The 12,500-nt window shown below is 40.9% G+C and overlaps 1 protein-coding gene across 3 annotated transcripts in view; it reads right to left on the reverse strand.

The window, feature by feature from the left end:
- LOC138016716 (polycystin family receptor for egg jelly-like) overlaps positions 1-12,500 on the reverse strand; it is a 36,097-nt gene that overhangs the window by 9,459 nt on the left and 14,138 nt on the right. For all 3 annotated transcript variants that reach the window (XM_068863908.1, XM_068863907.1, XM_068863906.1), the window contains exons 10-17: positions 9,713-12,404; positions 7,312-7,912; positions 6,211-6,714; positions 4,914-5,060; positions 3,970-4,155; positions 2,898-3,149; positions 1,492-2,055; positions 764-1,009 (exon numbers count right to left, since the gene is read on the reverse strand). In XM_068863908.1, coding sequence (XP_068720009.1) covers positions 764-1,009; positions 1,492-2,055; positions 2,898-3,149; positions 3,970-4,155; positions 4,914-5,060; positions 6,211-6,714; positions 7,312-7,912; positions 9,713-12,404 — 5,192 coding nt within the window. The remainder of the gene's footprint in view (positions 1-763; positions 1,010-1,491; positions 2,056-2,897; positions 3,150-3,969; positions 4,156-4,913; positions 5,061-6,210; positions 6,715-7,311; positions 7,913-9,712; positions 12,405-12,500) is intronic.

Consider the following 12,500-nt stretch of genomic DNA (forward strand, 5'->3'; position numbering starts at 1 on the left):
GTGGCTAATCATAATCGAGTTTAGGTAATGATTCTTTAGTAAACATCTTAGCGACGACTTCTATGTAAGGGGCTTGTTTACGTGAAGGGAAGGTGCCCCGGCAGACCGAGTTACCCGGGTAGGAGGGTTAACACCGGCATTGCCCGCCTTTACATATAACTCCCCTAAATGGGATGGCTAGTGGGCTATCATTTGAGTGGTCGCCGGGCAAATGAAACGTTTTGAAGGAAAAAGTTTAAATTTTTTATTACTTGTTCCTCTAGCGGCCGCTTTTCAGTGTCTAGGGAAACTACTTTGCACTTTATTTCTCGTTTCGTTCAGTAGATGCTACTGGCCCAGTGATAACGACGAAACAATTCCCCAGGATGGTAATTTCGCGCCGCCATGTTTTTGCCGCATTCCCAGCTCGGTTAGCCACGGTAACCCGGCACGAACCGCTTACATGGAAAAAAGAAGACAGGGTGCCCAGGGAAGGCGGGTTACTCTGTCTAGCGCGTAAACGCTTCACAGCGTTTTCTAAAGAAACGCAAGAAAAGTTGGCTCTGCCAGGGTAGCTCGGTTAGCCGGAGCAACCTCCCTCCGTTAAAGCGGACCCTAAGACAGTGTACTGTTCAGAAGATAATGTTGAGTTTAACGTCGTAAAGCTGAAGAAAAGTAAAATGAAGGACAAACAGTATTTATAAATGTAGTCTTGTCCCATGTTGCCATATCTCATGTTGTTGGTTTTGTTGTTTAAATTTGTGAACTTTTAAATTTTATGCACCTTTTTTGAATTGCGAACATCCAGTCTTCGAGCCCATACCAGCAGTAAAAGGTAAACGCAGAAAGTGGAGATAACGACTGGAAGAACAATTTCGTTTGATGACGGGAGCATCAACAGCTCCAAGAAGACTCTGACGAGCGGTTTGTCAAAATCGATTACATTTGGTACCACAAGAACCTGAGCAGCAAATGATGTTAGATGGTTGCAAAGACACTGGACCTCGCCGGAAGATGTTTCAATACCAGCCTGTTGTAATATAAAGTAATTTCACAAATTTTAACGTTCTTTCGAGACTTGAGACTTGGTCCATGCCCTAGCTGATCCGGACGAATAAGAAAAAAATAGAGAGCAGTAGGAAGCACGAGAAAGACGAAATGCCAACCAATTTGTTTTTACCATTATGCTAATGTATTTTCTATAAACGAGAGAATGGTTTATTTTTCTTAACCCGTTGGTGTGATTGCATAGGTTTTGATGCCCACACGAGAAAACGGCTTGATTTTCTCACCAAGTTGAATGTTTAGAATTAAGATTCATAGACAAATCAGTAGTTTTCGTCAAGAAAGTTTTCTTTTACCAATTGTTGAGGAGGTACAGGGCTTGCATGCACGTACGGAATTAAATATCAATGATCATCAACAGTTGTCAAGTAGGCGGTTTCATCAGTGTGCCAACGATGGATGAGAACCAATCCAAACTTGACACAAAATGTATCAATTATTACTTACCCTGCATCCTTCCGAGCTCCACATTACTGTCGTTTCCTTCCAGAAGAAGCATCTCACAGTGGATATCCTAAGGCTGTACGAGGCGTTAAAAGCTTTGTTCTTCCTCAAAGACCAACTTGATTTTCCTTGCACCTTTACATAATACGTTCCTTCATCCGTCAACAAACTAGACTCTAACAGGAACAGTTTTGATTTGTTTCCATTGGCAGACCACTTCGCTAAATTGCTTTGCATGGATGGTCGTTTGTCATGAGCCACCATCAAATCCCACGCGTCTATTTTGTTTTCTTCAGAGAAGAACTCTATGCCCAAGGCAACGTCTTCCAAGCTATGATTAAACCTGTGAAACTGGTATCCTGTTTTATTGACTTCCAAGATAAAGGTATCCATAAACGAGTCAAATGGCACCTCCGAGGTACGAATTGTCATGACTAGTTCCTCTGGTAAATCACTTAAGCTAACCGTACTGCCATTCCATTGTTGAACTTCCAAAGATAGTACTGATGTCGTGGTATTAGCTTCTTTTTCACAATCATCGTATGGGTTGCCATCAAAGGAAACCATCTGCAAAAGTACGTGTCGATTTTATATGAAGTACAATAATAAAATGTTGAAGGAAACCAACTAGGACAATTAAGTGCTATTTCCTTATTCTTGATACTTTAAGTGTACACTTTGAAGACTGCATAAATTATTCAATAGAACCACAACCTCAGAATCACTAGCATGCACGTGATACGAAGTGAAAAGAAATCGGATTTTCGCAAGTTAACTTTTATTAATTGTTTCAACTGCATTAACTTAGTCCTTTGTTCCACTTTTTACGGAGCACGCAGTTGGACTTTGCTATTTTTAATGAGCAATAGGAGAATTTTCTTCATATCGGGGCCTAAAACCGTGGAGGGAAGCAGTGTGGCCCAGACCCGCTCAGATCACTCGTTGAATTTCTTCCAGGTTCGTCCCTGGCTCAACTTCCCAGGTGCACTTGTAAATAGCCAACTGGGATTCTTAACAGTTGTTGTTGTTGTTGTTGTTGTTGTTGTTGTTGTTCTGTTCCCTCGTTTCCTTGTGTTTCATTGTCCCTGAAAAGCCCCAATGGGGAGTGGTTAATTAAGTATGTATCGTAAAATGTAATTTCTAGCAGATACTATAGGAAGTTCACAGCATTGCTCGAGTTTAAAAGTGACCGGTTTGGCCTCGGAGAGATGAATGGAGGAGAAATGACGTCACTGAATTGCAAACATGCATGATACACATAGACTAGTGAGGCTGTCCAAAACGTCCGTTTGACATAGTAAATCAACTCGTTTCGGCTGAAGAAATTTTGATAAACACATCTTATAGAAATAGAAAGAGTTTTAAATGGGTAATTTCGTTTTCTTTGTAAGAGAACATATCTTTGTTACCTGAAGACCCAGGGAATCATCCTTGAAAACTCCGTTCTGAAACAATCCCAGTTTTGGAAGAGTGAAGAGCCCTAGGTCGCTGCCGATTGTAGAATCGTTCAAAGTGTTAGCCAATGCCTTATGAAGCACCACTCGTATTAGCGTAGTATTAAAGACGGTGTCTTCATCACCTGGTGATTTAGCCTTTAATACAGCCGTAAGCATATCCTTCATAATTTTCAAAATCTTTCTCGAGGCTTCTCTTCCACTTTCCTTTAGAGGGAAGAAGTATCGAGACAGTTAATAAATACGTTTCCTCGCATTCATTTCATTGTTCATGAGTAGTTCTGTCTCGAGCTCCACGCATGTCTCTCTGCTCGTCCGTTTACCTTGGTGTTTGTTTCTCTGTCCATTTTTTTTTTTTTTCAAATGAATGTTGCGTTCTTACTACTGCAGATGACTTAAATAGTCTGTGTCACCTTTACTTTGCCCGTGTCATATCAAACGTTAGGTTTGAATTTTGCTTAGATAACAGCACACCTTAAGACTCCTTTTATGGTAATTTCTTTTGTTTCTTAGAGATTGTTTTGTCGCTAAAACAAAAGATTTTTAGAATTGATGCGTAGCTAATTTCTGAGCGCGAAATTTAAAATCTTCGTTGAATGTAGGATGTGACAAAGTCCACACAACTAGGGGTATAGTTGGGAAGTTGCCGAAGTGAAAAAGGACTGATTTACCTAGGGACGAAAGGGAAGATTTGTTTCACAACACAGGATTCATAAGGGGACGGAAGGGGGATTTATTACTTTTGCGCAACTACAACGTCGAATGCCATTTCAAAAAACACAAAACAATAACAATCATTATTTTATCCTTTTCCCTTTCAGGGTGAAATCAGGAAGCGTCTTCAACTGAAACTTTGGATTTGTTCTGATAAAGATATTTACGTTAGTTATACTAGAAAGACTGGAGGCCTATTTCGCATTTATTCCAGCTCTTACCTCACAAAAAAAGATATCAATTAAGAGATTGACAAATTACTCAGCAATGTTCATATTACTTAATGATCTGGTAACAGGACAGAGATATTTACCTTGACGCTGTCATCACATCTGTAGAAGGGATCGTCAAGGCTCACTGGTGAGCCATCCAGTATACTTTTTAGCAAGTTTGTAACAGCTTTCCCAATCATCACCGCCATTTTCGCCAGGCTAGCGGCAGAAGCGTCTGGCTTATCAACCGCGGCTACTATGTTGGAGATTAAATCAATACTGCTCCCCTAAAAGACGTGAAAGAGGAACGATGGTTATCAAAGCCGGGAAATAGGCGTTTATCTGTTGCTCAGATAATTTGCTTCCACCGCCAGATCTTTGACTCACAAACAAGCCACACTTCACCTCCCTTGGGTTTTCGCTAGTCTCGTTTTCGATAATTTGAAATTAGAAAGACACTGTGGAAAAGTGGAAAGCATGTCACTGGTCATTGGATATTGAGGAGCGGTAAGGGTGTGAGACGGGTTATCCGATAAGACTTAAAAGTTCCAAACGTTTGCAGATAAAATTACGAAGGCAGCACTTTCTCCTCAGGTACCTTTTAAGGCGCTGAGTGTTGGTCCAACTGGGGTGTTAAACCTGCGATCTCCCGCACGAAAGCCCGATACTCAACCAACTGAGCCTCCCGTCACCAGAAAATTTTGTTTTTCGCAAGCACCCGCTACCCACTCTCTGCTTCCTATTTGGCATAGTCTACACGTAAAACTGTTGAAGCAATAGAGAGATTATTAAGCATCACGTTTGCGACAAACGGCATACGTCCCATTAAATTTTGCCAAAATGGAAGACGCTTGTTTGACATGAGCTCATTTCTTGCGTATTAGCAGCAGGTATTAAGTAATATCTCAAAAGAGAGAGAGACGAGCTAGAATAACATGATTTTCGTACTTTTATGACAAGCAGCAGCCTATCGTTTTCCGTTTGCCTTATCACCTAAACGCGACGCTTAATCTCTCTATTAATGACAACATTGAGAGGAATGTACCCTTGCATTCTGGGTCAAGACTTCGTTATTCTCTGTAACCCTCACAACTGCATCACTAATAACCAGAAGCTCGCTGACTGAGGTGGTCTCACTGTTGGCCAAAACATTTGTTACTGCTTGCAACTTGGAAAGACTTTTTTCGATGATCTGTCAGGACAACAGGAATTAATTACATCAACTAGCAATGAAGGTACTCGTATATACTTATTACTAACCGTGTTCGAGGTCCGTACTGTAAGTTATTATATATGTATCATGCCCTTTTGACACCCATGTTATCGAGAAAGAGAAGGAAAAGGTGGACAAATATTAGGATCTCAAATGGGAATTGAAGAGGATTTGGAGCGGCACTGAAGTGACGGTGATTCCCATAGTAATAGGAGCTTTGGGTACAATCTAAAAGAATTTCAACCATAGGTTAGTTAAGACCAAGGATAATCTGAACTTTGGAACCCCCAAAAGGCCTAAGAACGGCTAGGATTTTGAGATATGCACTGAACATCTAGGGTTGCGGGTTGCAACCTAATACTCAGTTGAACATTACCAGCTTTTTAAAATCTGTTTAGCTGTAAGATGAAAAATACAACAACAACTACTACCACTAACCACTACCACTACCACTACCACTACTACTACTACTACTACTACTACTACTACTACTACTACTACTACTACTACTACTACTACTACTACTACTACTACTACTACTAAAAAATAATAATAATAATAATAATAATAATAACAACAATAATGATAATGATAATGATAATGATAATAATAATAATAATAATAATAATAATAATAATAGCAGACTCTTTCACAGGGACGACATCTTTCTTTTGAATTTGGAAAAAATAATGATAGCAATAAAAGATTTTGGAAAGTGGATGAACGGTTTGGGAATGCCCTTCAACTTGGAACTTCTACAGCGTGTTTGCTTCCTCCACGACGAAAGTCCTGGGGAAAGAGCAAGACACTACGTTACCAGTACCTTTCTCTAACAACTGGGCCATAAAACACTCCTCGTGGACTACTTCTTGCTCTTGAGGTATGTAGTTTCATCGTATGGTCGGCGAAACAATTCACTGGTATTCTTATGGTATTCATCTCATAATAATAAATTCTCATCGAGGTCATAATTGCCAACATTTTCAATCTGCATGCTCTCTCAATGCACGATGTGATGAAACAATGCAGCACTGTGAGCGTTCCCAGAAGATGCACTGTTTGCGCGCGCTTAACAATCATCGCATACATCCTTAACTGAGTAACTGAAGAAAAACGAAAGGAACCTTACCTTAGCACGTTGAATTTCCTTTGCAGACATGGGTGGTTTGGTTGGTGCTATAGTTACTGCTTTTTCATTGGATCCTGATTGGCCAGCACCAGATTGATGCTGGCCTTGACCACCACCGCTACTACTACTACTACCACCACTATTACTACCGCTACTGCCACTGCCACCGCCACCAGAGCCACCATTGCTGCCTCCACTGCTACCACTGCTCCCACCACTACTGCCTCCACTTCCGCCGTTGCCACCGCTACCACCACCAGCGCCACCACTACTGCTACCACTTGTCCCTGCGTCACCATTTCCACCTCCGTTGCTTGTGCCGCCATCTTCGTCTTGGTCGTCGGTATCCGACAGAAGAAGCTGTTCCAAGAGATTGACAACTTTTTGAGTCTCTGCTCGAGCTTCTTCTGGGTTGCTGATTTCAGTTGTTGAATTCCCATCATCAGAATCTAAGTCGTCCAAGACCGAATCTAGATCCACTGGAGCCATTGGTGCATTTTTCACCTACAAGGAAATGACACGATTAAGTAATAAGAATAATCATCTTCATCATAATAGCAACAACAACAATAATAATAATAATAATAATAATAATAATAATAATAATTATAATAATAACAACAATAATAATAATAATATTAATAATATGAATAATAACAATAATAATAATAATAATGTTTTGGGAAGAGGCTGGTCGTCTTGGTACTTCTAAAGTGTCTTTTCTTGTTAGGTAAGACGAAAATCCGAGGACAGTGCTAGACACCACGATACCAGTATCTTGCTCTATCACCTGTCCCTATGGACTACTTTATGCTCCTAAGTTTCATCGTTTGGTCGGCGAAACAATGCACTGGTATCGCAGATTTCACGCATTCGAATTCTGTTGAAGCAACCTAAATTTCTCATCCCGACAGCTTTAATGAAAAATGCTTAATTAAACCATCCGATTCGATCCCTAATTTCACAGCGTACTTTTTTTTCCTTTTATAGGCAATCAGCGAAAACAATTTCTCACCTTGCAATAGAATTTTATAAAAGAAGGTGACATAAATGAGGTATGAAAGAGAAGAAAAAAGATATGGAAGAGAAATACTTCAGTACCTCTAGAAAGAAAGCCAACTCTGAGCTCATTCCAAGAGCGTCTTCAACCGATACTCGAATTGGTATTGAAACTGAAGTAATTTCTTCTGGAAGATTCTTGTAGATTCTAAATTTCCTTGAAGAAGTGGAATCCTCTAAAGATGTGAGGATTGGCTTTTCGTCTTCCCCGTAAGTAAAGCTGTAACGAAGTGGTGTATTAGGATCCATCCAGTTTTCACAAAAAACTTGAAACTCAGTGTTGGCAAGCTCTCCTGTCGGCGGAGTACATGAACAGTTGCCCTTCTCTGGAGGCTCGTTTACTTTTAAAGTTGTTGAGAAATACCCTGCCCTTCCACCCTCTCTTCGCACTTCCAGCTTGACAAGACACTCTCCTCCCGGACCCAGAATGTTTTGAAAAATGTGTGAGCGAATAAGGAAGTCACGATTTCTTGATTCCATGCCTAACTCTTCAGGAGGATCGATGCGAGTCCATTCGTCTCCGCTCCTTTCATAAAGTTCCCAGCGAAATGACAACTGAAAAGAAATACACTGGCCCTGACAAATGGCGTCGAGTCTGAGATCTTCTGACGGCCGAAGGTTACCTGAACAATCCTGATCGCAGCTATAAGATAAAAAAGAAATAGAATATTTTGTTTGGACAACAACGTTTATCAAGTGCTACATGTGGAAGAATCTTCTGAGGTCCTTGATTTCCTTAAAGGCTTTGAACATAGGGAAATAATTACTTATCAGTAACTGATAAAACTGACCAGCTTCTATGCGTGTGAATTGATAACTTAGGAGGAAAAGCAAAGCAGCACAATCGCTTGGTCAAGTATATTCAAGATTTGCTCAAGCGGGTTGCATGCGCAGTCAACGATTGCGACTGGATTCAGATTCCTTTGCAGCTGCTTAAGTTGCACTCAATGCGATGATCATTTTCGCTCAGGCTAAAGATAGTATTATGTAGATGGGTATTTTATCATTTTCTTTTAGATCTATGGATTCAGAGTTAACGTTGAAACTGTCATATATGTTTTAATTGAAACCGCGTGGCCAAAAATTTATAATGATAATAGGACTGAGTGGAGTCCAATTCGGTCTGTAATCATACGAGTGATTAACAAAATGCGGGAGCCCGATTTGTCTAATCACGAGTATGATTACAGATCCAATTGGACGACACGAAGTCCTGTTACCAATTAATCATAACAACTAAAATTTCCTTGTAAACAAGTGCATTCCTCTTTCACTGTCTAATGTTACAAATTCGTCCATTCTGGAAAATCCCCAGTTTGGTAGGGTAAGTGGTTGCTGCTATGATTATTGCGGTAAATTCTGTGACTGTTATATAGATTAAGCTTGGGTGCAGTCTAATGTCAGCAAACCGTCCGATTACAGTGGTCAATTACAGTGCCCGATTACAGCCATACTCAATAATTAGTGAAAAATATAGCAGTTAATGCACCAATCAAATTTGAGAAAATTGTAGTGGTTATGATTACTAGAGAAATTGATGAACCTTTATTTTATAGGTTTATGGTATCACGTATTTACGTGATAATGAAGTGCCAACTGTAGTTAGTATCACCCAACTAGTGGACTAATGCAAATGCTGCATTTTGATTGGCTACGCTACTAGAGGACTATTAGTAATAGTCCTCGAGTAGCGAAAAGCGTGGCGCTTTCTTTCGTTTTATTCCCAAATAAATATATTTTCAACTTGCATTTGTTAACTTTATTATTGGCCTTTTCTGTTCGACTAGTTGGGTGATACTAAAACAATTAGACCCTTCGCCCTCAAGGGCCACGGGTCAATAGCCAATGAGGCGAAGCCGAATGGGCTATTGACCCGTAGCCCTTTCGGGCTACGGGTCTAATTGTTAATTATCGCTGGGGCACTAATCGGGGACAACGCTGTACAGAAATCAACTCGAATCAATGATGGTTTTTGAAGAGAAGGGGAAACCGGAGTAAACCGGAAGAAACCTCTCGCAGCAGGGGCCCGTTTCTCGGAAGCCCCAAAACTTTTCGGGATCTCTTCGGGTGTCACAATTTTCTCTACATCTTGAGAACAGACAGCTTTTAAGCCAACAAACTTCATCATTATTTTGTCTTTTGTTATCTTGAAAACACGTTAAAAGACCAGCTTATCAAAACAAGCGGAAGGCAGTTTCGGAAATGGCTTTTCGGGTCCGAAAGATTATTGGGACGTTTGAGAAACGGGCGCAAGAGAGTAGAGAACCAACAAACGCAACCCACATATGAGGTGGAGTCTGGGAATCGAGCCCGGGTCACATTGCTGGGAGGCGAGTGCTCTCACCACTGCTGCATCTCTGTCTCATCTCTTGCACACTTTTCAGACCCACCTTGAAATAAGGATACCCTAGATGAGTTAGCGTTTATCCTTCAACAGACCTACCTAATTAACATCAAAGGAGGACCTGGAGGTAGAACGAACACTGACACCTCATCTTCAGCAGTGCGGCCATCGTCTTGATTCATTGCTTTAACGGAAAATATGTAGGTTCTATTTGCAATATATCTGTCGAGGCTCGTTCTGAACAACGAAGACGTCAGACTGGCTATTGGGAAGGTTTCATAATTCTTCCCTTTTTCGAAGCAGTGGACAAAGAGGTCACTAGTTTCATCTTGCGTTCTGCAATACCATTCATATATCATGCCTATGAGACCGCTTCCTGGTGGCATATCAGGGTCGTAAAAAGCTGTCTCTAAACGTAGCTGTTTCTCAATATCAACATCTCTTAATCTTTCACCCGCTATTCGTCCAGCGATTGGCGAGCGAACCACTTCCACTTTCACCACCGCCTGTCCATCAACAAGACCGTAAAGAGATATTACATCAGGGCTTGTTAGCTCAACTGAAAAGACAAAATAATACTCTCCGTATGTGAGGGAGCGAGCAAAGACCACAATATTTGAACCATCGCTTTCCCAAACGACCCGAGATGATTCCAAATCACGGCGCCTTCGCTTCCGCCTCCCTCCCTCGCCACGTTCCACGGGAATTCCCCTTATTTGCCATGAGAGTTTGGCATCCTCTGAATCCGGTAATAAGCAATTATTTATGAAATGACCATCGAGCTGAAACTCTTGAGATCTATTATACTTTGTCTGAAGATCAGTTTCCTCAATTCCGACGCTTAATGGCCTGTTGGAATCCCATATAGAAACGTTGACTATTTTGCAGGTAGGCTTCTTCACAATAACCAATATACAGTGTCTTTCATTGGACACTCTGTTAAAAACGCTGACGCAGATGTTATAACTGCCCTCGTCGGGAAAAGTGCGGTTAAACGAGAGCTCAAAGGTATTTGATTCACCATATGTGCTACTTGAAGCACAATCCGTTACATCGCTAAACGAAGAATTGAATGATACGACAAAGCAGTCACCGTAATGAAACTTAGATAAGGCGAGCTTAAAGGAAGTTGCACTCCTTAGCCAGGTAAATCCACTTGACGTGAATAAAACGCCGATAATCTTTTCTTGCACTGTAAATGCAACAGAAGCAGATAACCGTTCCACCACCTTGTCAACTTCAACAGTGGTGGTGAATATTCCAGTTTTGTTCAAGAATACGGAAAGATAAGGCTTTGTGGTATTTCCAAGACTTCCATGAGCAGTCATGGTCCAATGATACACCCTGTCAAAATCTTGCGACGTCAGCAGGAATGTTGCTTTTTCGCCGAGAGCAAAATATTTTCTTGATGTAAGTTCACTTATGTTGGTAAAGTAATCGCATTGAAAACATACCTTCATGACTGGCTTGACGGGTTCCAAAACCGTGACGGAAGTCTCTACGGAAATTTGACTGACTTCATTGGAACAGTTAACTGAAGTTTTGAATGACCCTTGATATAGATAACGATAATGCAAAATGACTATTCCCTGATTAAATACTAAACGCATTTCCTTGACTTGAGAGTCCTCTCCAAATGACCAGACACATGAAGCATCGGTTGGTAGAAACTGTTCAGAAACTGAGGTACTGAGATAAAATCTTACCTCATCCGCAACTTTGACTACTGTTTTGTCAGAGATTAGACTGATATCCCGCAGAGGGTTCTGAACGACAACTACTGGTTCACACTGTCTAGTTAGTGTTCCAAGAAAATTAAAGGCCTTAACCTGGACATGGTACGAACCATTGGACGTAAAAGAATGTTTCTGATGCAAGAATTTTCTATCATTGAAACCCTCCGTGAAGGAAACACTATGCGTTTCGTTTCTTTCAAATTTTACGCACAAAGTCACATGAGAGCCAGAATGAATGGAAATGTTAAAGACAGCTTGGTCTGATGTTTTGAGGAAAGTTCGCATGGAATTACAAGTTAAGTCAATGATTGGAATTTGAACCCGTGCAACACTTTTGGTCTGTACGACGCCATGTCTGTTTACGCACTTCACAAAAACATCATAAGATCCTTCCACGGCGTACTTGTGTAAAACAGGAGAATTGATATCGGATATGTCTGTTTGAAAAGCAGTGCCGTCTCCTAAAGTCCAATTGCAAACAAACGCGGTCCCCGTCCTTTTCACGAGCATAAAAACAGACCTTTCGACTTTGTTTGTAACGTTCACAACAACATCGAGATCGTTGATTTCTTCATCTTCTTGAACTACGATCCTTTTTGTATGTTTCCTGTTCACTGTGCTGACTAGGTTCATACAGGTCAGGCCGATCGTGTAGTTACCCGTTCGTTCGTAGGAATAGCTTGCTTCATAAACGTCTTCACTTTTTGCTAAGACCTTCTCGCCAAAGTCAAAATCACAAGAAACACTTGTTCCCGAGGTGAATTTTCCTTTAATCGTAACGCTCTCTCCTACAGCAATATAGATGATCTGAGAACCAACCTTCATCCGAGATGGTGGAACAAACAAAGACAAGTTAGCGATTGGATCTTCCACGATAACAGTACATTTAGCTTCTTTTTCATCAACATCGTTTTCAGCGTTTATTAGTATCTCGTGAATCCCAACGCTGTCATATTTGGCAACTAACGAAGATTCTCTATAGTTATCAGCAAAGCTTTGTATAACTTGCTCAGGGTTTCCATCGCTCACGTTAACTTTGAATGTCACGTTTGTACCTGAAGGGAGATCAAGATTGGAAGAAAACGTTCAGCCTAGGAGCGCAAATCTGAAAACTGACTTTAGGAGCAAAGAGCGAAAGAATTAGGGCGCGT

This window comes from Montipora capricornis, chromosome 9 (assembly GCF_036669925.1).
Source record: "Montipora capricornis isolate CH-2021 chromosome 9, ASM3666992v2, whole genome shotgun sequence".
In the NCBI taxonomy this organism is placed as follows: Eukaryota; Metazoa; Cnidaria; class Anthozoa; order Scleractinia; family Acroporidae; genus Montipora; species Montipora capricornis.